Genomic DNA, 24937 nt, shown 5'->3' with positions numbered 1-24937 from the left:
CACACACACACTCTCTCTCTCTCTCTCTCTATCTCTCAAAAACCTTCCTAGTTCTCCTCCCTTTGCCATGGCTACTTTAGCCTGAGAGAGGGAGAGGGTGTGTGTCGAACAGATTTACGGGTGCAAACAGAATCACTCTACAGATCACCCACTGCTCAGTATCGTACCATTAGGAAATATCAAATCAAACTACCCAAGAAACAGAACGGTATAAGAACAATAAGATCGAATAGTATAGAAATCGTTCGTGTGTAACATTCAACTTGTAAACCAGTCAGAAATTAGTCTTCCATTACAGTTGAAATATTCAAGCAAGAAGCTTTTTTGTCCTGGACAAAGTAGAGACCACACAGTTCAACAGAAAGCTTTGAACTCAGGCCAGTGAACTATACAGTCTCTAATCTTCAAACTACAGGATAAAAAAAATAAAAATAAAAAGCAGTGGTAAAGTTAAAAGAATCGAAGAATCCAACTATCTATAAACTCTTCAAATCTGCATATATTTTTCAGTGAATGATGATCTCACACATCGAGCTTGGCTATTGGAATCCTCACAATCCGAAACAATGTCATCAAGGGACAAAGGCAATCTGCTAGAGAAACTCAGACTCGGCTTCACCCTTGGGACGGCTTGAACTTCCGCCTCATTGCTCAGAATCTGCAGAACCCTCCTCATCGTAGGCCTCTCCGCGCTATCAGGGTTAGCACAACTTAATCCGACAAGCAACAGATTTCTCATTTCTTTCACATTAAACTCCCCATTCAGCCGCTTGTCAGCCGCCTCGATAATCCTCCCTTCTGAATGCAGCCCCCAAACCCAATCAACCAAATTCACCGCCTTCTCACTTCCCGGCTCTTTTTCTATTGGCCTCCTTCCACACGCCACTTCAAGGATCACCACACCATAGCTAAAAGCATCAGTCTTTACGGTGGCTTTTCCATATTGAAGATACTCAGGCGCAAGGTACCCCATTGTTCCCGCTGTCGGTGTGGAAACAGGGCTTTTATCGTGATCCATGAGCTTTGCCAGCCCGAAATCACTAAGCCTTGCGTTTAAATTCCCATCAAGCAACACATTTGCAGTCTTTATGTCTCTGTGGATGACCTGCTGCTCACATTCCTGATGCAGATATGCCAAAACAGACACCAATCCGACTGCAATATTCAGTCTCCAAGACCAATCTAACAAGGTACATTGTACAGATTCTTGGTACTGCGCCTTTTCGAGGCTCCCATTAGGCATGAAATCGTAAACAAGAATAAATTCACCCTTCTCAACGCACCAGCCTTGAAGGTGAACCAAATTCTTGTGACGCAAGCAAGCAATAATCGACAACTCAGAGAGGAATTCGGTTTTACCTTCATGGGAATGCTTGGATCTTTTCACCGCAGAAATGGTGCCTGAAGACACAAAAAAGGCCTTGTAAACAGTCCCAAAAGCTCCATGCGCAAGAATCCTACTGGGATGAAACCCTCCAGTGGCTGATTTCAGCTCCTTGTAACTAAACTCTCTTGGCCCTGCCACCACCTCTGCTTTGAAGCTCTTCTGTTTTCTCACCTCCATCCATTTCATCACGGAAACATAACTGAAAACCACCAGCGCCACGCAAAAGAACGCTGGCTCAGCAATCCCAGGTCCCAAACCGAGCCGCCGGTGATGCTTATCCCCTGAACCGGACACGGGAATCCTCGGACTCACCGCCACATAAGTATCGGACACATTGTGTGGCTGCAACCTCGGCATTTTCGCAACAAACCCGAAGGTATGAAAGCTCCAATTCTCAACCAGATGAATTTCCGTGCTCCCCTCCGTCGAGGCTGAAAAACACACGAACATAACCTCCTTCAAATGCTCGGAGAGATCGACGTCCACGCTCAAAACCGGCTTTTCAGGCTTGAAATTCGAGTAGCTCAGATACACTTTAAGCTTTTCTTGGTCGTTCTTGTAATCAATCCAAGCAGTGATCGAATTCCGCCCTTGAAATCGACACCCAGTGAAATCGGATCAGCAGTCTTGATCGAATTGAGGCTCTCAATGTCCAATCCGACGTGATTGTCGTTCGGATCGTCGAAGTGAAGATCGAGCTTCGTGTCAAATTCGACGGCTACGAACTTGTTCTTGGTCAATTGCGAGGAATTGACGAGACCCAGATATCCACCAGGGCTGCCCAGCGTCCAGTTCTCGTGCGAGAGGAAAAACGATATGCCGTCGCCGTAGGAGCTCGGATTGACGTTGGCGATGGAGAAAGCGAACTTTGTGGAGAAAGAAGCAGTGATGTTGGACTCCGGGTCGAAGAACCGAATTGGGTTGTTGTAGATGACGGCACCGGCGCTGGAGGAGGGGACGGTGAGCTCGCGGGTGAGCCCCAAGACACCGTTTCGGATGTGGGAGTCGCCGAGGAAGGTGAGGTTTCGGAAGATCAAAGATGGGAAGTAGAAGTTGACGTTCTCGGCCGAGCCACGGCGGAGGAAGTGAGTTATGAGGAAGAAGACGTCGACCCAGAAAACAAGAAGTTTCTTGGAGACATGAATATGGAGATTTCGAGTTCTGATGGATGGAAACAAATGGGTTTTCGATTTTCTTTGCCAAAGCAAAGGACTTGGAAATTTTGACTGAGAACATGTAGAGAGAGAGAGAGTTCTTGGAGGTTTAGAGAGAGAGAGTTCTTGGAGATTTTGACTGAGAACATGTGGTCACGGTTAAACCACAGCCACGTCAATATTTTATATTATTTTTTTATAAAAATAATAAAATAAAATATATATATATATATATATATATATATAAAATATTGATCTGATTTAACCGTGATCACACAAACAAGAGAGCACGAGGAGGGCACTGAAATGGGAGGGCAGACAATCCAATTCCTTTCGATTTTCTTTGCCAAAGCAGAGGACTTGGAGATTTTGACTGAGAACATGTAGAGTGTAGAGAGAGAGAGAGAGAGAGAGAGAGAGAGAGAGAGAGAGAGAGTGGGGTTTAAACGGTTGGAGAATGGGCGCGTGGGTACTGAGAGAGGGTTTGCAACGGACTTTTCGGGGTGGGGGAATCTCAAAACGACAGCGTATTAGGGAGCCGGGGGCGTCATATTTCAATTAGGGCTGGGTTCGGTTCTTTTCGGTTCGGTTTTTTGCCAAAACCGAAACCAAACCGAAATTTCGGTTCGGTTCGGTTCGGCCCATATTTTTTTCGGTTTTTTTCGGTTCGGTTTCGGTTTTTTTTCGGTTTTTTTTTTTTTTTCCTCCAAAAAATGAAAATTTAGATGTTATCCATAAGAGATTTACAACCCACCAACTGAACAAAACCCACATAAATGTTTCAAAGAATTAGACTTTCTAAGACCCTTTTGGAGCAACAAAGTAAAAACCCAGAAAACTTTACCTTGCAAATCCAACAACCAGAGAAATGAAACCAGGTGGGCCTGCAAATTTTCCCGAGAAACAAACAGAAAAAAACAGGTCCAGTAACCTAAACAAACATCTGAGACAAGTGATATGATTCAGTACTTCTAAACTCCACCTTCTGTTATGAACTTATGTTTGCATACTGCTGTACTTTTTGGCATTGGGTTGTAAAGAACAATTAACAGCTACTTCATTGCTTCATCCAGCATCCCGAAAAATGTAAATGCTTCATCCATAATTTAATCACCAGTGCAGACATGGCGAGACATGGCGAGAGTGCAGAACAAGCAAGCATCACAGTGCAGAACCAAATTATTTTTTTTTCTCAAATCGAAGATCAGATTAAACGCCAAATCCATTAAAGCATAATCAAAACTAAAGTGCTTAACTTGACAGTCGCTAATTTCATTTCAATAACAAAAACACGAACCCAAATGAAATCGATCGAAATCAATCGACGTTTTGCATGATATCCTCTGCGGTGAACTTGGTGCCTTTGTCCTTGTCAGCGGCGGCGCGGCCCTTGGCCTTGCGGTCCTTGTCGAGGCGGAGCTTGGTGATGACGACCTTGGAGGGGTTGATGCCGACATTGACGGTGGACCCGTTCACCTTCTCTCGGGTGATCCGCTCGATGTGGATGACAAACTTCCGGCGGTACACCTAGACAACCTTGCCCTCGCGGCCCTTATAGGTCCCACGCACGACCTGGACCTCGTCGTCCTTGCGCACCGGCATCGATCGGACATCTGGAGGAGAGGAGGCTCGGCGAGAGAGAGGAGGCTCGGCTGCGCTGGGTTGGGGTTACACTGGAAAAGAGGAGGCTGGGAACGAGAGAGAGGAAGGGAATGAAAAAAAATAAAAGGTATGGGTATGGTTGCTAGGGTTAAAGGGTTAAAGGGTTTTGTTAAGTTCTCCAAAAAATAAAAAAACATCTCAGACATCCTGGAGGATCGAACCCGTGCCTTGGGGCTTGAAAAGGTTCACCGAAACCAACTTAGCAACAAGGTATGTTTTGTTATAATTGTATGACTAAACTATTTATAATATTTAAAAAAAAATTAAATATATATATCGGTTCGGTTCGGTTTGGTTCGGTTTCCGAACCTCAAAAACCGAAACCGAACCAGTCAGATTCGGTTCGGTTCGGTTTGACAGTTTCGGTTCGGTGTTTTTTCGGTTCGGTTTTTTTCGGCCTCGGTTCGGTTTGGTTTTCGGTTTTTTTCGGTTTTCGGTTTTTTGAACCCACCCCTAATTTCAATGCTATGGAATTTCATGGTGGATTTTGGTCAGGTTAGGGAACGTATTGTCAATATAATAACATGGAGGAGTGGGTCTCACTCTCAATTATGCATTTTGTCAATTTCTTGCATCAACTGTTAATCTAACACGAAATGACACAAAAATAACATGTTTTTTATCAACTCGTTAACGAATCAGGTCATCTATTAAGAGCCCGTTAACGAATCGGGTCATTAGGTGTCACCCATTAAGAACTTGATAAGACATCCTTTGCTAGATCTTGACATTAGATATAGCAATTTCTTGCATGGCTCGTTAACCCGACAAGAAACGACATGATTCGTTAATGAATTAGGTCGTTATATGATTACCTGTTAAGAACACGTTAAGATAATGGTTTGACACGACAAGACTCATTAAGATATAACAGGATGACACAAACAAGACCCGTATGCCAAGTCTATTCACGAGTGCAACCTTTTTTGATAGTGTGTGAGGTTTATTGCAAGTCATGACTCGTTATTCATTAACGGTTATCAATTCTTTAAGACTAGTTTATCATTGAAGAAAGCTTTCTTTTATCATGAAGGATGAGAAATTTATATTGTTACACTGTTAATCTCAATTAAGAGCGGTAAAGTATAGTGTTTTGTATCAAATTCGATAATTTGACAATATAATGTAACTAGAGTGTTTTCTTAATTAGTTTTGTGCAAAAACACGTTAACCTTGACTCAAAATTGGCTAACCTAAGAAAATTAAAGAATTAAGTACACTTAAGGGCGAGTGAGATATTTTAGGCCCCCAAATCAAATCCTAAACATGCATGGTCCCATGAATGATTAATATAAAGGCAAAGCGTTGAAAAAAAGTAAGAAACTTTTTCAATTTTTATTCAATAGCATTAGCACGTAAGACTGAGTGTTACAAAAAACGAATGATCAAGACTGAAAATATAAGATGTAGTAGTTGTGGAAATCAAACTAACGACTAATATCCTTGTAACATTGAGTGATACATAGCATTAAAATACACTATAAACTTTCTTACTTTTGTTTTTTGGACACGAAGATGAGGATAGAGCTTTGGAATTAGAGTAGAATACATATGGTAGTACCAGGATTTGGTTTTGGCGATTTGGATAATGCCAATAGGAGGCTGGAGGCCATGTGGTTTTATGGGTCAAAGATCCAAATGTAGCCGCCGTTACAATACTTGGGAAGATACACAACACACATTCTTGAATATATATAGCTTTTGAAGATTGCTGAGGTGGCATAAAGTTGGGTGAAGGAGTAGCACACACAAATAAGTGAAAAGGGAGCAAGCAACCATAGGAATCCGGGAGAAGAAACGTTTGCCGAGAAATATCTAGGTTGTCGCCAATTGAAGGCCTCCCAAAGCAGCCACTCCTCAACCCCCAAAACCTTGACCCAAACCAAATATCGTGGATTACTTTACTTTACAAGAATAAACATGATTAATAATAATAATAATAATAATAATAATAATAATAATAATAATAATAATATTAAAACATTCCTCGAGAGATGATACCTGGACCATCAGCTTCAAATCATCTTAAAATCTATATCTGTATGCAAGGGATGTGGGATATTTTGTGCCAGTAGCGTCCTTTTCCTGGTTGGCATCTTTCTTTTAGCACTGGACACCCATAGATCCAAAGTTCCTTAAGTGAAGGAGGCAGACCCTCCTCTGGAATGGATGCTAGCTTTGGACAATTCAAAAGTTGCAGAGATTGAAGGGAGGTGAGGAATTGAAAGCCCTTGCTGCTCAGTTTCTTCAGATTCGGGAAAACACGTATTGAGAGGTTAGTGAGAGATTTGGGGAAGAACGTCTCCATATGTACCATGTCGGGTGGAAACGACACCGTATCCGGGTCTTCACCACTGATCCATAAGTGTCTAAGAGAGGTGAGTCTGTGCAACCCCCACTCCAACTCCCACAATGACTTACAGCTCTTTACCTCATAAATATGAAGTGATGTTAGGTTGGGAGGAAAAGTCAAACCTTCACGGTAGTCGATCCTCAATTCCTCAAGAGAGTTGAGATTGTGCATGTCTTCGGGCAACGCCTCCAATTTCTCGCAATTGTTGATCCGGAGCATTCTCAGGTTGGAGGGTCTTCTCCCCCCACTCAGTCTCGGGATGGAAACAAGACTTCCACATTTGTGAATACTTAGAGTTTGAAGATTGCTGAGGTGGCATAAGCCATCCGGTAAGGATTTCAGATTTTGGCAGTTCCAGATCCTAATATATTCAAGGCAGTGATTGGTGTTGTCGCTGAAGAACCCGTTCGGTGCTATTAAACCCAGTCGTTCACATTCCTCCTCATCTACTAGTGATTTCAAACTTTTGCAATCTCTTATCTCTATTCTTCTGAGATTTTGGGGAATCTGGAATTTTGCAAAATATATCAACGAATCGCACTCTGTAATCCAGATGTCTTTAAGAGAAGGTGGCAGACCAACATCTGGAAAAGAAACTAGACTTGAACATTCGTGTATGCCAAGCTCTTGAAGAGACAACAGCTGATTTAATCCTTTTGGTAGCCTCAAAACATTTTTGCACTTTTTAAACTCCAGACATTCAAGATTGCACTCAAATATTTGCAATTGCAGCAACTCCTCTGCTTCTTCTCCCAATTCCTCAACTAGACGAGAGTTGTCTTCAATTTCCAAACTGCCAAGAGAAGTCAACTGCTGCAATAATCTACCCTCCTCATTCTTCAGTGAAGACGTCACCTCCTCACATCCACTGATCTTCAAATCTCTAACCTTGGTTAATCCCTTCTTCAACAACTCCCTTGTTTGCAGAGACATCACCTCCGAAATGTTTGAAAGGCACAAGGACTCTAACAACTCAAACTCAACCTTAGCAGCTGTATGCACCAACACTTTACAACCGTCAATGTTTAACTGACGAAGTTGTTTGCAGTTGGCAATTGAAACCACTAATTCTTCACATTCAACAATTTTAAGCTTAGCTAAAGAATTGAGGTTCTCTGGCAGTTTACCCTCCAGTTTAGAACATTTTTTTACTAAGAGTGTTTTCAGGCAAGGGAAAGCACCACCTTCGTGATCGGCTTGGAAAGGAAGCCATTCCTTCCAATGCTGCATTTCCACCAACTCAAGAGTCTCTAATACCGGAAAAGGCAACATACGCTCTCCATAAAACTCAGCACCAACACTTTCCACTGCATTCATTCCTCTAATATAAAGTTCTTTGAGTTGAGGCAATTGTCCGAGAGGTGGCAACGACAAACAATTGTTACATTCCTCTAAGTGCACAAGCACCATATTAGAGAACAAATGACCTCCAACCCATGATGAAAATTCCTTGCCGGCATAACTCTTGATGGTGAGCTCCTTGATCTTTCTATGAGGCTGTAACATGTCAAGCACAGCAGATTCCATTTCTCTTGTGTCGCTTGAATGAGACCATTTTAGGACCAACGAATCAAGCCTCGCCTTGTATTTTAAGTTGGCCCTTTGAGCATCCTCGACATCAGTCACATTCTCCAATCCTGAGATGCACAATGTCCCTCGGAGATGCGATAGGGGCCCTATCTCTCTTATTCCTGATTGATCACTTCCACCACTGACCACAAAATTAGGCAAAGATTGGAGATTCACCAAGCTACCTAGTTTTGGCGGCATTCCTTCCAACCAAGATACATCTAAGTTGTTGAGATGGCGCAAATTAATTAGATTACTCATGTCTGCAGGCAATGACTTCAAACCATTACAGCCTTCCAATATCAATGTCTGCAAGTTGTAAAGAGTACTTATCGATTTAGGCAAACTAGTTATAGCTGTGTAGGAAAGGTCAAGATACCGTAGATATCTCAAATCACCAATTGAGTTGGGTAGTTCAGTTATACTATAGCCATTAAAAGAGAGCACCCGCAAGTACTGCAATTTTGGCAATAAGTCAAAAGTAACCTGACGACTTAAGTATCTCCAAAAAGAATCCTTTCTTAGTGGCAGGAAGGTTCGCAAATATTTCACTTCAGAAAATGCCTCAAATCTTTTAACCCCATCAAAATGACCCATGAGGTAAGACGAATGGCGGGCCTTCGGAAAACATCTAAGTTGTACACCATCATCATTTTGCTTATCCTCCAATCTAAAACAAATATCTCCAGCTGCCCATCGTGCTAAATCACCAATGAGGTCATGCATCACATATGTTGAAGTATTTTTGGTTGACTTTTGAAACAATGACCTAGATACAAGCTCCCGAAAATAATCAGCACCTAAATCTTCAATTTGCTTATTATCTTCTGGTCGATGATGAATCAAACCCTCGGCCAACCACAGAAGGATCATTTGCATCTCCCCGAATTCATAGTCATTTGGAAGTATTGAGCAATAGGCAAAGCATCTTTTCAAATGTGAAGGAAGATAAAAGTAACTTAGCCTCAACACTGGAAGTATGTCACGCTCATTTGTGAGACTCCACAACTTGTTGTTCAATATTTCTTCCCATTCGTCTATTTCTTTACAAAGTAGAACACCACTGAGGGTCCTCGCGGCCAAAGGCAATCCCCTACACTTTGCAACAATTTTCTCCTTAAGTAACTCATAGTTTGGTGGTCTGTCGTTGTTAGCATTCGAGAATGCATGCTGCTCAAATACTTGCAAACAAACATCATCCCCCATTGGCTCCAGATTGTGAACCAACGTGGCAGGTCCCATCATTTTTGAAACACCTGTATCACGTGTTGTCACAATTATCTTGCTTCCATGTGCTCCATCTAGAAAAGGGGACTGCAGCTTCTTCCAGTCATCGTGGCTACACGTTTTCCAAACATCGTCTAAAACAATTAAAAACTTCTTCCCTACTAACGCCTTATGCAGATCATTTTGAACCTTATTGTAATCATCTGTGATACATTGCTGAGGTGTGATTGATTGAAGAATTTGCTTCGTCACTCTTTCAAGGTTGAAGTCGTCAGATACGCACACCCAAATGGCTGGTTGAAACATTTGGGTTGCAACCATATCTTTGTGTATTTGTCCAGCAAGTGTTGTCTTTCCGACTCCAGGCATACCGACAATTGCAACCACATTGAAATTGGCAGCCTCCTGTTTCAACAGAAGCTCAACAATCTTCCTTTTGTCATCATCCCTTCCAAACACAGGTCCATCTGGTAGACTGGAACTAGGCGATATATATTGGCGTGCCCTTGTAGTCAACGTCCCAGTATCATTATGCAGATTGAACTTTTCATTTCGTTCGGATATATCTTGTAACCGCTTAGTAATCTTCTGTATTTCTGAGTTCATCTTGAAGTTGAAAACACCATTAGGAATTGATTTCCACACATTGCTGCTTGTGCTGGAATGAGCATGTTGTATCTTACGTTTCAACATTTTAGTATCATATTTGTCCAACACGTCTTCCACATCAAAAGCCAAGTCCCTGAGATCATCGAGCCAGCACTTCAGTGGGTCGCTCCCAGCTGTCAGTTGCCTTTCCTCCGCATCATTCAGTAGTTCTACAATTGCAGACAAGTTGTCACTCCATTTCTTCAGTTTTTTATCGACGCCCTTTAAGAGTCCAAAGTACTTGAAGACGTCGCGATGCGCCAACTTGTCAACCAGCACTTGGAGGAATGACACAAGAAAAGCCTCTGCCGCCATAGTTTCTTGAATTGGAAGTTTGATCCGTTGAAAAAATACCAATCAAGACCCACAAGTAGTCACATCTACACAATTTAAACAGATGAAAATAATTATTTGGGTACACAGGGGCTCCATCAGGTATGTGAGTCGCGTTACGTTTTACTGTCAAATAGTTCAATTACATGATAAGTTCAATTATGTTTTACTCAAAATTGCTTAATTTGAAAGATAGAGCACAAAAGATAAATTCGAGACTACAAAATCATATATTTGTTACATTTTAAATTAACATTGTTAATTTATGACGCAACACGTTACACATCTTGAAACACTTTACACTAGTAATAGGACTAGATGCGTAGCAATAACTTACGTGAAAGTCGTCAAATCATCAGATCAAGAGAACACTTGTTTCTTGGGATCAAGTTGAAGTTGACAACTTTAGCGCAGTTAAGACTGAGTAGTTCCCTGGAAAGCTTGAGCTCTCGAGCTTAAAACTGCACAATCTGTTGACCATTAAACCACATAAATATATATATTTATAGCTGCAATTAAGATGAAAAAAAATGAAATAATTAAATAAAAATAATGGATTTCCCATATAAATATAAGGCCAAATTTTTTTCCGTGATCTTTGTGGTGATACCCTACTTTTAAATAGACTCATGTGGTGAAAAAGCTATTAAATGTAATCTTGTGGTGACATTTGTTATCAATCATAGTCCAAATTGGATTTTTTTCTCATTCTTCTGTCATTTGTAGGGGCAAAATTGTTAAATTCGTTTTTATTGATTCTATCAACCAATCATAAAGCATCATATGGACAAATTTTTTTATTTTTGAAACTTTTAGAGCTACAATAAAAGACTAAATTAACAATAAAATTACAAGGTTTATATTATCGGACTTTCTCTTACCCCTGCACGTGGATGAGATTTTGATACAAAATTTCAATTTGAACTATGATTGATAACGAACTTCACCGCAAGGATCAAGAAAAAATTTAGCCTCATTATAATTGGAAGAAGAACTTACTGCAATAAATTGAAGTTGTCAGATGATCATGAAGATGAAGAGACTGGATTCCATCCGATCTGATCTGATCGTGCATTGGAGTCAAAGAATTCAGATTCCAGAAGACAAAGACTTCAGAGCTCTTCAATAGTTCAATTTGCTATGATAAATCCTCCTCCTTCTTTTATCCATCTCTTCATTGTAGCGGGCATAATTTTGTCTTCTACTTTTTCCTGTGTAATAAAAAACTCTTATCCTGAGCGCACAGCACAAAGCACAAAGCACAAGAAACAGCGCATGGTAGAAAAGTTAAAAAGCCATAGTGCTTTGTAACATAGATTACTTCATTTTGCTTTGTGATAGTAATCAGTTCAGTTTTTTTCTTTTTTTTGTATGCAATTGTAGATAATGTAAAAATCGTCACTATCTGGTTTGGATTGGGTTTTAGCCTTAATCATGGGTTTTAGCTTTAATCAGTGTTTTTATTGTTTTTATTTTAAGAAAATTTCTTCAATACTATGAACCACGAGCATTGAATTTTTCTTTATGGAAGAAGAGAAAGAATTAAATAGAGAAAGAATTTAAGCTTGATCCGCTGACCAATATCAATCAAGGCTCACAAGTAGTCACAGCTGCACAATTTAAGCCGATGAAACTAATTATTTGGGTACACCGGAGCTCAATCGGATATGTCCAAAATTATATATTGTTTACATATTAAAGAAACACTGTTAATTTAGGACACGACAAGTTACACAACTTGAAACTCGGATGGATATAAGACCGGATGTGAAGCAAGAACTTACATGGAAGTCGTCGGATCACGAGGACACTTGCTTCCGAGGATCAGTTGAAGACATGAAGTTGAGAACTTTAGTGCAATTAAGATTTAAGTAGTTCCATGGAAGCTTGAGGCTGGAGCTTATGACTGCACAAAGTGTTGAACATTAAACCACATATATATAGCTGCAATTAAGATGAAGAAAATGAAATAATTAATGAATAAATAATGGATTTCCCATATAGATATAGTTGGAAGAAGAACTTACTGCATCAATTGAAGTTTTCAGATGATCAAGAAGATGAAGGGACGCGTTTCTATCGATCTGATCGCTAATGAAAATCAACAAATCCAGATTCTAGATGACAAAAGACTTTAGAGCTCTTCAATAATTCAATTTGCCATGATAAGTCCCCTGTGACCGGAAAGAAAGTGTTACTTTCCTCTTTATTATTCTCTCTTTACCGTCGTGGGGTCATAATGTTTATGTTATAAAAAATCGTGAGCCACACATCTAGAAGGACAAGAAAAGAAAGCAAAGTTGATAATTTGGCGGTCCAGGAAAACGCATGGCAATTGGTAAGCACTCCCAGGCTCTTTATCCTACCGACACCAGATTTTACCAAAGTTACCACCATGCGGACTGCTTCAGCTTTACCATCGTTTAGTCACAAGGGCTGTAACTAATCTCCACAGGTTACTTGCCATATCCTGAATAGATGTTTAAGAAATGAAAATTGAGCAAGATTTTCACGATAGAGTGTAATATCACAAATTGGGATTATGATTCTCTCCCCTCCTCTTTCCATCCCCTTTCATCACCCCTTCTTATATTCTCTTATTTTGTCTTTCTCTTGCCATAAAAAATTAATATAAGATATTGACGTGGTTTAACTGTGATCGTTCAAATAGGAGGGAAGGGAAGGGAAGAGAAAAAAAAGGGAGAGAATCCTACTCTCACAAATTGTGGGTTATCTTGGGATAAGGTTGTTCTCTTCAAACTACTATGTTTTGGGTCTAAATTCTTCATGTTCTCATAATTTAGATGAATTTAGTGTAATTATCTATCGTTTGTTATTTTGTTTTGGTAGAATCTCGGTACAAGGAAATTTTATTGAAATGAAAAAAGAAGTTACACTTAATGAGAGAATGACATAAATTTTACTCATCTTGACAACGACAATACACAGAAAAAATGACATATAACCAAATGCCTCTAAAACAAAACTTAAAAGATAAGAAACTACAAAAAAACCAATTTTTTAAAAGAATTAGATTTGCGATTGTGTCAGTATTCCACCAACAGCATATGCTAGAAAAGTTGCAATTCCAGCACCCCACAACGATCCACAAACAAGAAAAGTTAGAATGTTGTATTCTTTCTACGAGAATCACTTATCTAGTTTACCATTGAATTAATATTTCAAATAAATAACATAATAACGTCTGAAGAGAAACTTAACATCAAAGAAGAAAAAAAATTAGAAAAACTTTATGTTTTGAATGATTCATTCATTTGACAAGTCTAATATATAACGACCATAAAAAATTTCTATAAAACGAGTGCACTATTGATGTGATATTACATTCCTCGAATAATACAAGGGCAAATTGTGGCACTTTTGATTTCACTTTTTAAAACTGCTGTTCAATCAATTTTATATGTGAAGGGCATGATTCATGCCCTTCATTAATCCGAAAAAACACACTTGATCATTTGGCAGCCCAGGAAAACGCATGGCAACTGTTATTATGTTTTGAATGACTTTCATGTGTACAATTTAAAATGTAAAGAACGCGAAGAATTTTCATAAAATGAGTACACTGTCACTTTAATATGACATGGCTTGAATAATATAAGGGCAATTAGTCACAATAGGCACATTTTGACAAATCATTACACTTTTTATCACACTTTTTAAAAATTGCTCTTTTAATCAATTTTATCTTTGTAACACTACAATGTTTGAACCTTGAGATTACCCAATTGGGAATTTGTCAGCTTTGAGCTTTTACCCAATTGGAAATTTGTAAACTTTGAGCTTACCCAGTTGGTGATTTGTATCAGAAAGTTTTCAGGAATCAACATTTCAGATGACAGAGACTTTAGAGCTCGCCAATAATTCAATTTGCTATGAAAAGTCCTCTTTGCTATGATAAGTCCTCCTCTTTGTGACCAGAAAGAAAAGCGGTACTTTCCACATTTTTCTCTATCTTCATTGTCATGGGGTCATAATTTTTTGCCTTTTGCTTTTATTTTTTCTCTATCTGGTTTGGATTGGTTTCTAGGAGTGCTTTTATTGTTTTAATTATAAGAAAACTTCTCACAAGTTATGAGCATTGGATAATTTGTATTGATTTGAATTATTATTTTTATTTTGACAAAATAAAAAAAAATTATTGTTTTTATTGTGATTTTTAGATTCAGGTTATTCAATAACCATAACATTTAATACTACGTAACATTAAAGTGAAACTCTTGGGAGTGTGCAGCTTTCTACAAGCAAGAAATACTTGTAAATTTTTCAAAAAATAAATTATAACAATGGTCCCTTAATTTTCATCTAATTGGAGTAATAGTCTTTCAACTAAAAATCTATGATTATTTTTTCCTTAACTTCTTAAAATGTTCAGCTACGGTTATTTTCAGTAATTTCGTTAGAACTTCCTCCAAAATGAGTCAACACAAAGCGCAAAAAAAACAAAATTGATAATTTGGCAGACCAGGAAAACGATGGAAATTGGCAAACCCCAGGGCTCTTTATCCTGCCGAAACCAGAATTTACCAAAGTTACCCAACGTGCGTCCTGCTTCAACTTTACCATCATTTAATTTGTGTAATAATTTATAAAAAGGGAAATTGTGCAAGATTTTCATGGAGGGGTGAAAGTATTGTAAGTAGGTGGATTGTCTTGAGAATAAAGTATTTCTCTTCAAATCACTATAAAATAGAATACATTAGATATTATTTGGCATTTTTTGTAGAACCTCGATAGTACAATGATATGAAAAAAGAAATTACATTTAGTCAAGAGAGGACATAAACATTACTCTTTAAAAAAAATACAAAAATAAAAGAATAGAAGACCAAATTCCTCTAAAATAAAATCTAAAAAGTAAAAACGTTTAAAACCAAACAAATTTTAAAAGAATTTTACCCAAAAAAAAAAAACAAATTTCAAAAGAATTAGGTTCTTGTGTCAACATTCCACCAACAGCACATGCTAGAAAAGCTGCAATTCCATTAACCCAAAGCTGCAAGTAGCACATGCACATGCTAGAAAAGTTAAAAAAGTTGTTTTCTTTATATGAGAATCACTTATCTGATTCGCTATTGTCTCAGTATTTCAAATTAGTAACACAATAACGTGTGAAAACAAATTTAACATCAAATAAAAAAAAATTAGTAAAACTGATATTGTGCTTTGAATAATTCACGCGTCTAGTCTTAAAATGTAACGACCATTAAGAATTTTCAAAAATCAAAGACATCCGTTATTAAGAAATCATATTGCTCGAATAATATTAGGGCAATTAGTCAAAAAGAGGGCAAAAATGCAGCAACTACCCAACACAACACAAAGGACAAGAAAGCAAAGTTGATGATTTGGTAGACCAGGAAAACGCATGGCAATTGGCAAATACCCCAGGCCTCTTTCTCGTGCCGACACCAAAGTTACCATGCGTCTTTCTTCAGCTTTACCATCGTTCAGTCACAACCATCTGGGTCGGTCAACCTTTTTTGGTGGGTTCGAGAAGGCTGGGACATAACACGATCACAGTTGCAGAGACTTTGGCTGCTAGGGATGTTCTGTTGGCGGTTAGATCGCGGGATATCAAGAAGGTTTTGATTGAAGGAGATTTGACGATTGTCATTGATGTGATCACGGAAAATGTTGTATTTCTTGGCGTATTAATATAATTGTTGAAGATATCAAATGGCTGGCCGCTTCATTTGATTTTATAAGTTGGAAGCATATTTTTAGGAAAACAAATTTTGTAGCAGATGCCGTCACCTTGTATGGGCATGTGTTAAATAACTTTCATGTTTGGATTTGCTGCGTTCCTTCTGCAACTACTAGTGCCTTGTTGTTTGACTCTAGGCCTTGGGTGTTCCCGAGTTTTTTCCTCTCTTAATTTTATTTTCCTTCTAAAAAAAAATGTGAAGTCTTGAATATGAAGAGAGAGGTTTTATTACCATATGCTGAATTGATATTTAAGAAAGGAAAATTGATCAAGATTTTCATGATGGAGGGAAAGTATTACGAGCGGTGGATTGTCTTGGGAATAAGATCTTTTTCTTAAAATGATTACATTTTGAGTTAAGTTCTTTTCCTTTTCATAATTTAGATGAATTTAATGGAAATTATCTATCATCTGTTTTTTTATTTATAGAACCTCAATAGTACATGGAAATTTTATTGATATAAAAAAAATACACTTAATTAGGAGATGACGAAAACTTTACTACTCTTAAAAAAATACATGAAAAAGAAAACATAAGACTAAGCCCCTCTATAACCGACAAGGATTATCTGCCCTCCTTGTTCCCGTGCCCTCCTGTTTTGTGTGGTCACAATTAAGTCACGGTAACATTTTATATTGTTTTTTTTTTATAGAGATAATAAGACAAAAATGAATAGTAATATAAAATGTTGACGTGGCTTAACCGTGACCACACAAACAGGAGGGCACGGGAACAAGGAGGGCAGACAATCTTTGTCCCTCTATAACAAAACTTAAAAGATAAGACCCTGCAAAACAAACAAATTTTAAAAGAATTAGGTTTGCGATTGTGTCTGTATTCCACCAACAGGCAGCACACATGCTAGAGAGTCACTTATCTAATTCGTCATCGTGTTAGTATTTTAAATAAATAATACAATAAGGGAATAATATGTGAAGAGAAACTTTACATCAAATAAAAAAATTAGAAAAATTGATATGATGTTTTGAATAACTCATTTATGTGTCTACCCTAAAGCGTAACGGTCATGAAGAATTTTCATGTAACGAGTACCCTGTTATTATGATATCATATTGCTTGAATAATATAAGAACATTTAAGTCACATTAGACTATTGATCGAATAATACAATGGCAATTATCACAATAGATACCTTTTGACAAATTGTGACACTTTTCATTACACTTTTTAATATTGCTTTTGCAGTCTGTGAGAGTTCATAGCGCCCTTCCTTAATCAGAAAGAGGGCAGAAATGCAGCAATGACCTAACAACACCCAATGGGCAATTTTTTGAACTTCGAGCTTACCAAATCGGAAATTTGTGAAATTTGAGCTTACCCAATTGACAATTTTTGAACTTGAACTTGCCCAATTGGAAATTTGTCAACTTTGAGCTTACCCAATTGGATATTTTAAAACTTTCATCTTACCCAGTTTGTGATTTGTATCAGAAAGTTTTCAGACCATTCATCATGTCTATGATCCTGTTATGGATTTTTCCCTTGTTGGTCCGATCATAGAGGATGCCGAACAGTTAATACGGATGATCGTTGAAGTATCTGCTTCCCATGCTTGCCGCCAAGCTAACTCGGTTTCTCATAGATTAGCTAGATTTGCCTTCATTCGAGAGGTGCTTGTACTTGGTTTGAGAATCCACCGGTGATCATATGTGATCTTTTGATGGAGGACCTCTTCATTCCTTGTCCTTCCTAGCTTTACCTAGTTTTTTTTTAAGGAAAACTAACGAAAAGTTCAAAAAACCTTTAGTTTTAATAAAAATGACAAATAAAGATGTAAGTGAACAGTACCAAAAAAGGTAAAAATATAATTTTTCGTTAAAAATGAACAGTACCGGAAGTGTTTCGTTAAAACTTTCTTTTTTGAATGAAATATATTGCTCTTTTATAAAATAAAAAAAATAAAAAACTCGTAACATTTAATATCACGTAACACCAAAATGAAATTCTTAGAATTCTCTTGTCTCCTATTTCCCTCCCTCTCCTTCCCATCCTTTAACACTTTACTTTTTGTCTTTATATCTCTATAAAAAATCAATATAGGATATTGTTGTGATTTAATCGTAACGATTCAAGTTGGAGGAGGATGAAAGAAAAAGAGATTAAAAGAAGAAAGAATCATTTTCCAATAATAAAAAAACGCTTTTGTCCTCCTGAGCCACACAACACAAAGAGCGAGAAACCAAAGTTTGGCAGACCAGGAAAACGCATGGCAATAGCCAAAGTTACCACCAGTTGTGCTTCAGCTTTACCATTGTTTAGCCATAAGGGCTGGCTGTAACTAAACCCTAGTTTGTGTAATAAGTTAAAAAAGTTTTATTTTAGAGTAATCATTTTGAAGTCTTGAAGATGAAGATAAAGGTTTTATTAGCAGATATTGAATATATAGATGTTTAAAATGGAGTGACGGTATTACGAGCGGTGAATGACCTTTCTTTTCAAACCACTGCATCTTGTTAGAATATAAGAAATATTTGTATTTTGTCATTTGAGTTGGAATAGGATCCATTCCGGAACAGGATCCGGAAGATTACTTAATCATGTCAATTTATCGTACATCGTACGAATAGAAATCATTTAAAATTGAATATAAATAGTACCTAACAAAAATTGACCGCACGATGTACAATGAAAGGACACGATTGATTAATCTCCAAATTCCCACAAAGAGAATCTGGAGAGGATTCTTGTCCATTTAAGTTATCTAGAGAATGCCACATGTCTTGTTATTAGTCGCTGTTGAGATTTGTATTGAATGAGGATCCTTTTTGTAAAGATCCTGGGAATCATCCAATCACGTCCGTTCATCATACATCGTGCGGTCAGAAATCATTGTAAATTTTTTTTATTAAATAATAAAAAAATATAAAAAAAAATATTTAAAATAAATCAATTAAACATTAAATAATAAATTAAAAACTTAAAAGTCGAAAGGGAAAAACCCTAAACCCTCCCAATTCCAAGCCGCGCCGTTCTTCCTCCCCACCGTCTCACCATCGCCACGTTCATCCCTTTCCTCTCGCCCGCCCCACCCTCTCGAAAAAGGGCTATTCTTTGTTCTCAGCTTAAATGCACCATACACATGGTCTAGAACATAATGTAGTCTTTCCAGATTCATAGTCACCATTTTTTAGAGAAACCCAGAGATTCAACAACAACAACAACAAAGCCTTTTCCCACTAAGTGGGGTCGGCTATATGAATCCTAGAACGCCATTGCGCTCGGTTTTGTGTCATGTCCTCCGTTAGATCCAAGTACTCTAAGTCTTTTCTTAGAGTCTCTTCCAAAGTTGTCCTAGGTCTTCCTCTACCCCTTCGGCCCTGAACTTCTGTCCCGTAGTCACATCTTCGAACCGGAGCGTCAGTCGGCCTTCTTTGCACATGTTCAAAATCACCGGAGCCGATTTTCTCTCATCTTTCCCACAATTTCGGCTACTCCTACTTTACCTCGGATATCCTCATTCCCAATCTTATCCTTTCTCGTGTGCCCACACATCCCACGAAGCATCCTCATCTCCGCTACACCCATTTTGTGTACGTGTTGATGCTTCACCACCCAACATTCTGTGCCATACAACATCGCTAGCCTTATTGCCGTCCTATAAAATTTTCCCTTGAGCTTCAGTGGCCTACGACGGTCACACAACACGCCGGATGCACTCTTTCCATCCAGCTCGTATTCTATGGTTGAGATCTCCATCTAATTCTCCGTTCTCTTGCAAGATAGATCCTAGGTAGCGAAAACGATCGCTTTTTGTGATCTGCGCTAGATTGCTCCGGTCATTAATGTGGATAAGTATATAAATAGATAGAGATAGGAAAGCAAACACAAGATGTACGTGGTTCACCCAGATTGGCTATGTCCACGGAATAGAAGAGTTCTCATTAATTGTGAAGGGTTTACACAAGTACATAGGTTCAAGCTCTCATTTAGTGAGTACAAGTGAATGATTTAGTACAAATGACATTAGGAAATATTGTGGGAGAATGATCTCGTAATCACGAAACTTCTAAGTATCGAAGTGTGGTGTCGTCTTGACTTGCCTTATCTGTCTCATAGGTAGATGTGGCATCTTCTCTGGAAGTACTCTTCCTCCATCCAGGGGTGGTATCTTTAACTGGTGGAGATGCACAAGGTAATGTATCAATTTCACTTGAAGCTTACTTGTAGTTTCAGGCTTGGTCAAGCGCGATACAAACCATGTAGTAGGAGTCCCCCAAGTCGCCGAGCTAGGGGGTCTGCTGAAAGAGGTGACAGACAAGGTAAGCAATCAGAGCTCCGACTGATTGTTCACCTTCTCCCCATCTTGCAGCAGCATGAAGGATAAAGAGAAGAAAAATGAGAAGAGATGATATGAGATACTTTTGCTTTTGAAGAAGTAACTTTCCACAGGCTTATTCTTGAACTGAGCTGGAGGGTTTTCTGGTTTTCTCCAGAGTATAAGGCCGACTGAAGAATTTGAGGGTCAAAACAAGTCCATCAAATCTAGAGTACGTTCCACCCTGCTGATATGGGATACTTTTGCTTTTGACAGAGTAATGAATGTATCGGCACGTGTGCTGTTACGCTTGTCTCCACATGCTTCCTTGTATCCTTCGCACTTGCCCTATCTGTTCCTCAAGCAGATGCGGAATCTTCCCTGGAAACATAAGATGTTGAAGATGAGTACTCGAGAGCAATGCCAGGTAAGTAATCAGGTAAGGGGTTCCAGGCAGTCAGTTCCTGGCTGGAAGCTTGATTCCAAGTGCTGACTGATTGCTCTCTTTCTCCTTGTCTTGCAGGTAAAAACAAGGCCAAAAGAAAAGACAGGGAAAAAGCATGATATGGGATACTCTTGCTTTTAACCCTGATGATATGAGATATTCTTGCTCTAGTATAGCTTGTTTGCAGAGGTATTATCGGGGGGAAAGAAAGCTGAATATTTCGAAAGGCTTCGTTGGGAGTGCCCTCTCAGATATGATGAAGGGTTGAGCATTTTTGCAGGTCTGCCTGTCCGTTGGGGATGGAGGTCGACATATATAGGAGTCTCCCTAACAACAAGTAGTAATGCTATTCCTTTACCCTGCTTGGTCATAGCACGGTAGTGGGAGCTGCCAGTTTCACATGTTTTAACTCTGTCAGAGCACTTTGAAAAAGTGGTCTGTGGTATCTGGCTCTCGAGATTCGGAGAACGATGCCTCTTCGATTTTTGAGAAAGCAATCATGCTGGGGGTATGACTCTCGAGATTCGGAGAGCAGTGTCTCTTCGATTTTTGAGGAAGTAATCATGTTGGGAGTCTGGCTCTCGAGATTCGGAGGGCGGTGCCTCTTCGATTTTGGAGCAAGCAATCTTGTTGGGAGTGTTGTCTCGAATGTGAGTAAAGGTTGGGCATGTTTGCTAGTCTACCTTGCCACGAAGCACAAAGGTTGACACACAGGGACTTTCCAATTATCCAGTAATGGTACTGTTCCTTTACCCTCTCTTCGATTTTGAGAAAGTAGTCATGTTGGGAGTCTGGCTCTCGAGATTCGGAGGACGGTGCCTTTTCGATTTTGGAGCAAGCAATTTTATTGGGAGTGTTTTCTCGAATGTGAGTAAAGGTTGGGCATGTTTGCTAGTCTACCTTGCCACGAAGCACAGAGGTTGACACACAGGGACTTTCCAATTATCCAGAAGTGGTACTGTTCCTTTACAGTTGTGGGTAATAATATGGTAGCTAGACCTTCAAAATTTATGTGTCTAAACTTTTGTTAGTGCTGTTTCTTTGCTATTCTTTTACCTTTCTTGGTCAGAGCGATGTAGTGGGAGCTGCAAGCTTCACGTGCTCAACTTTGGCAGAGAACTTTGGCAAAGTTATTTGTGGTCCCCATGAGCTATTGTTGCGTGTGGGAAGTGGGTGATTGAACAGTAAGATTCATGTGCTTTCTACTTCACCAGAAGTCTTCGACAGAATGCCCATAATTTCTGCAAAGCTGAGTGTGCGTGTGACAGGTGCTGACAAGGCTAGAAAAGTAGGTGCCTCTTCGATTTCTGAGATCGGCCCTCGTGGTCTCTGAGCAGCCCAGCTTTTGAGAAAGCGAGCGCCTCTTCGATTGATTCGGAGAACGATGCCTCATCGATTTTTGAAAAAGCAATCATGCTGGGGGTCTGGCTCTCGAGATTCGGGGAGCAGTGTCTCTTCGATTTTTGAGAAAGTAATCATGTTGGGAGTCTGGCTCTCGAGATTCGGAGGGCGGTGCCTCTTCGATTTCGGAGCAAGCAATCTTGTTGGGAGTGTTTTCTCGAATGTGAGTAAAGGTTGGGCATGTTTGCTAGTCTACCTTGCCACGAAGCACAGAGGTTGACACACAGGGACTTTCCAATTATCCAGCAATGGTACTGTTCCTTTACCCTCTCTTCGATTTTTAAGAAAGTAGTCATGTTGGGAGTCTGGCTCTCGAGATTCGGAGGACGGTGCCTCTTCGATTTTGGAGCAAGCAATCTTATTGGGAGTGTTTTCTCGAATGTGAGTAAAGGTTGGGCATGTTTACTAGTCTACCTTGCCACGAAGCACAGAGGTTGACACACAGGGACTTTCCAATTATCCAGAAGTGGTACTGTTCCTTTACCCTTGTGGGTAATAATATGGTAGCTAGACCTTCAAAATTTATGGGTCTAAACTTTGTTAGTGCTGTTTCTTTGCTATTCTTTTACCCTTCTTGGTCAGAGCGATGTAGTGGGAGCTGCAAGCTTCACGTGCTCAACTTTGGCAAAGTTATCTGTGGTACCCATGAGCTATTGTTGCGTGTGGGAAGTGGGTGATTGAACAGTAAGATTCATGTGTTTTCTACTTCCCCAGAAGTCTTTGACAGAATGCCCATAATTTCCGCAAAACTGAGTGTGCGTGTGACAGGTGCTGACAAGGCTGGAAAAGGCTGGAAAAGTAGGTGCCTCTTCGATTTCTGATATCGGCCCTCGTGGTCTCTGGGGAGCCCAGCTTTTGAGAAAGCGAGCGCCTCTTCGATTTTTGAGATCGGCCTTCGTGGTCTTTGAGCAGCCCAACTTTTGAGAAAGCAAACGCCTCTTCGATTTCTGAGATCAACCCTCGTGATCTCTAAGCAGCCCAGCTTTTGAGAAAGCAAACGCCTCTTCGATTTCTGAGCAGGCGCCTCTTCGATTTCTGAAGCTTCGTCGAGTGCAGATTTTTATAGGGGCTGGCATTAAGTTCCAAAGCACACTTGAATCTCCACCAGTAGAAGCTTCATTCTTGCACTTCTAAGATCTTGATTTGTCCGACCTCTTCTCTCTTCAACACCTTTGAAAATGTCTGGCCCCTCCGACCGTCGTTTTGACTTGAACCTTGTTGAAGAGGCAGCCCCGCCTTCTCCAGACAACATATGGCGCCCATCCTTCGTCTCCCCTACTGGTCCTCTTACCGTTGGGGATTCCGTGATGAAGAATGATATGACCGCTGCGGTGGTGGCCAGGAACCTTCTCACTCCCAAAGATAACAGACTACTTTCCAAACGGTCTGATGAGTTAGCTGTTAAGGATTCGCTGGCTCTCAGTGTTCAGTGTGCAGGTTCTGTGTCTAATATGGCCCAACGCCTATTTGCTCGAACCCGCCAAGTTGAATCATTGGCGGCTGAAGTGATGAGTCTCAAACAGGAGATTAGAGGGCTCAAGCATGAGAATAAACAGTTGCACCGGCTCGCACATGACTATGCTACAAACATGAAGAGGAAGCTTGACCAGATGAAGGAAACTGATGGTCAGGTTTTACTTGATCATCAGAGATTTGTGGGTTTGTTCCAAAGGCATTTATTGCCTTCGTCTTCTGGGGCTGTACCGCGTAATGAAGCTCCAAATGATCAACCTCTGATGCCTCCTCCTTCTAGGGTTCTGTCCAGTACTGAGGCTCCAAATGATCCCCCTCCGGTGCCTTCTCTTTCTGGGGCTCTACCGACTGCTGAGACTTCTCCTAAGCAACCTTTGTGAAGGCTCCCTCTTGTGTGCTTATTTTGACTCATGTAAATGTACATATTTGTAGCTTATCGGGGATATCAATAAATAAGCTTTCCTTCATTTCAACGTATTGTGTTAAATACACCAAAGCCTTCTTCGCTAAGTTCTTTGAATTTTCTTTTGTTAAAGCTTGTATGTTGAAGCTTTCTGAGTGGAGCATGTAGGTTGGGGTAGTGTTCCCTTAATTTCCCGAGTGAGGAAAACTTCTCGGTTGGAGACTTGGAAAATCCAAGTCACTGAGTGGGATCGGCTATATGAATCTTAGAACGCCATTGTGCTCGATCCTGTGTCATGTCCTTCGTTAGATCCAAGTACTCTAAGTCTTTTCTTAGAGTCTCTTCCAAAGTTTTCCTAGGTCTTCCTCTACCCCTTCGGCCCTGAACCTCTGTCCCATAGTCGCATCTTCTAATCGGAACGTCAGTAGGCCTTCTTTGCACATGTCCAAACCACCGTAACCGATTTTCTCTCATCTTTCCTTCAATTTCGGCTACTCCTACTTTACCCCGGATATCCTCATTCCTAATCTTATCCTTTCTCGTGTGCCCACACATCCAACGAAGCATCCTCATCTCCGCTACACTCATTTTGTGTACGTGTTGATGTTTCACCGCCCAACATTCTGTGCCATACAGCATCGCCGGCCTTATTGCCGTCCTATAAAATTTTCCCTTGAGCTTCAGTGGCATACGGCGGTCACACAACACGCCGGATGCACTCTTCCACTTCATCCATCCAGCTTGTATTCTATGGTTGAGATCTCCATCTAATTCTCCGTTCTTTTGCAAGATAGATCCTAGGTAACGAAAACGGTCGCTCTTTGGTATTTCTTGATCTCCGATCCTCACCCCTAACTCGTTTTGGCCTCCATTTGCACTG

The 24937-nt window shown here is 39.8% G+C and overlaps 1 protein-coding gene and 2 pseudogenes across 5 annotated transcripts; all 3 read right to left on the bottom strand.

Annotated features, from left to right (window-relative positions):
* Positions 1–211: 211 nt before the first annotated feature.
* LOC126589231 (probable L-type lectin-domain containing receptor kinase S.7) lies at positions 212–2691 on the bottom strand (annotated as a pseudogene).
* Positions 2692–3720: 1029 nt separating this feature from the next.
* Positions 3721–4185, bottom strand: LOC126591060 (60S ribosomal protein L26-1-like; annotated as a pseudogene).
* Positions 4186–5925: 1740 nt separating this feature from the next.
* On the bottom strand, positions 5926–12638 carry LOC126591056 (putative disease resistance RPP13-like protein 1). Of its 5 annotated transcripts, none has more exons than XM_050256615.1 (6): positions 12361–12638; positions 12118–12239; positions 11333–11567; positions 10671–10794; positions 6205–10380; positions 5926–6074 (listed from the first exon to the last, which is right to left on the bottom strand). In XM_050256615.1, the coding sequence occupies exon 5, from the start codon at positions 10313–10315 to the stop codon at positions 6236–6238; it is 4080 nt and encodes a 1359-aa protein (XP_050112572.1). In that variant the 5' UTR covers positions 10316–10380; positions 10671–10794; positions 11333–11567; positions 12118–12239; positions 12361–12638; the 3' UTR covers positions 5926–6074; positions 6205–6235. The 5 variants fall into 5 exon arrangements, with proteins under 5 accessions (XP_050112572.1, XP_050112568.1, XP_050112567.1 ...); XM_050256611.1 differs by having other exon boundaries at positions 10671–10803; positions 11333–11544; XM_050256610.1 differs by having other exon boundaries at positions 11333–11544.
* Between the last annotated feature and the right edge of the window lie 12299 nt (positions 12639–24937).

This window comes from Malus sylvestris, chromosome 11, assembly GCF_916048215.2.
Source record: "Malus sylvestris chromosome 11, drMalSylv7.2, whole genome shotgun sequence".
Classification (NCBI taxonomy): domain Eukaryota; kingdom Viridiplantae; phylum Streptophyta; class Magnoliopsida; order Rosales; family Rosaceae; genus Malus; species Malus sylvestris.
Note: the sequence above shows the minus strand (reverse complement) of the source record. Positions and strands in the feature narration are given on the sequence as shown.

Coding starts and splice junctions, on each gene's coding strand:
- LOC126591056 (XM_050256615.1), bottom strand. CDS start 10,315: ATGGCGGCAGAGGCTTTTCTTGTGTCATTCCTCCAAGTGCTGGTTGAC.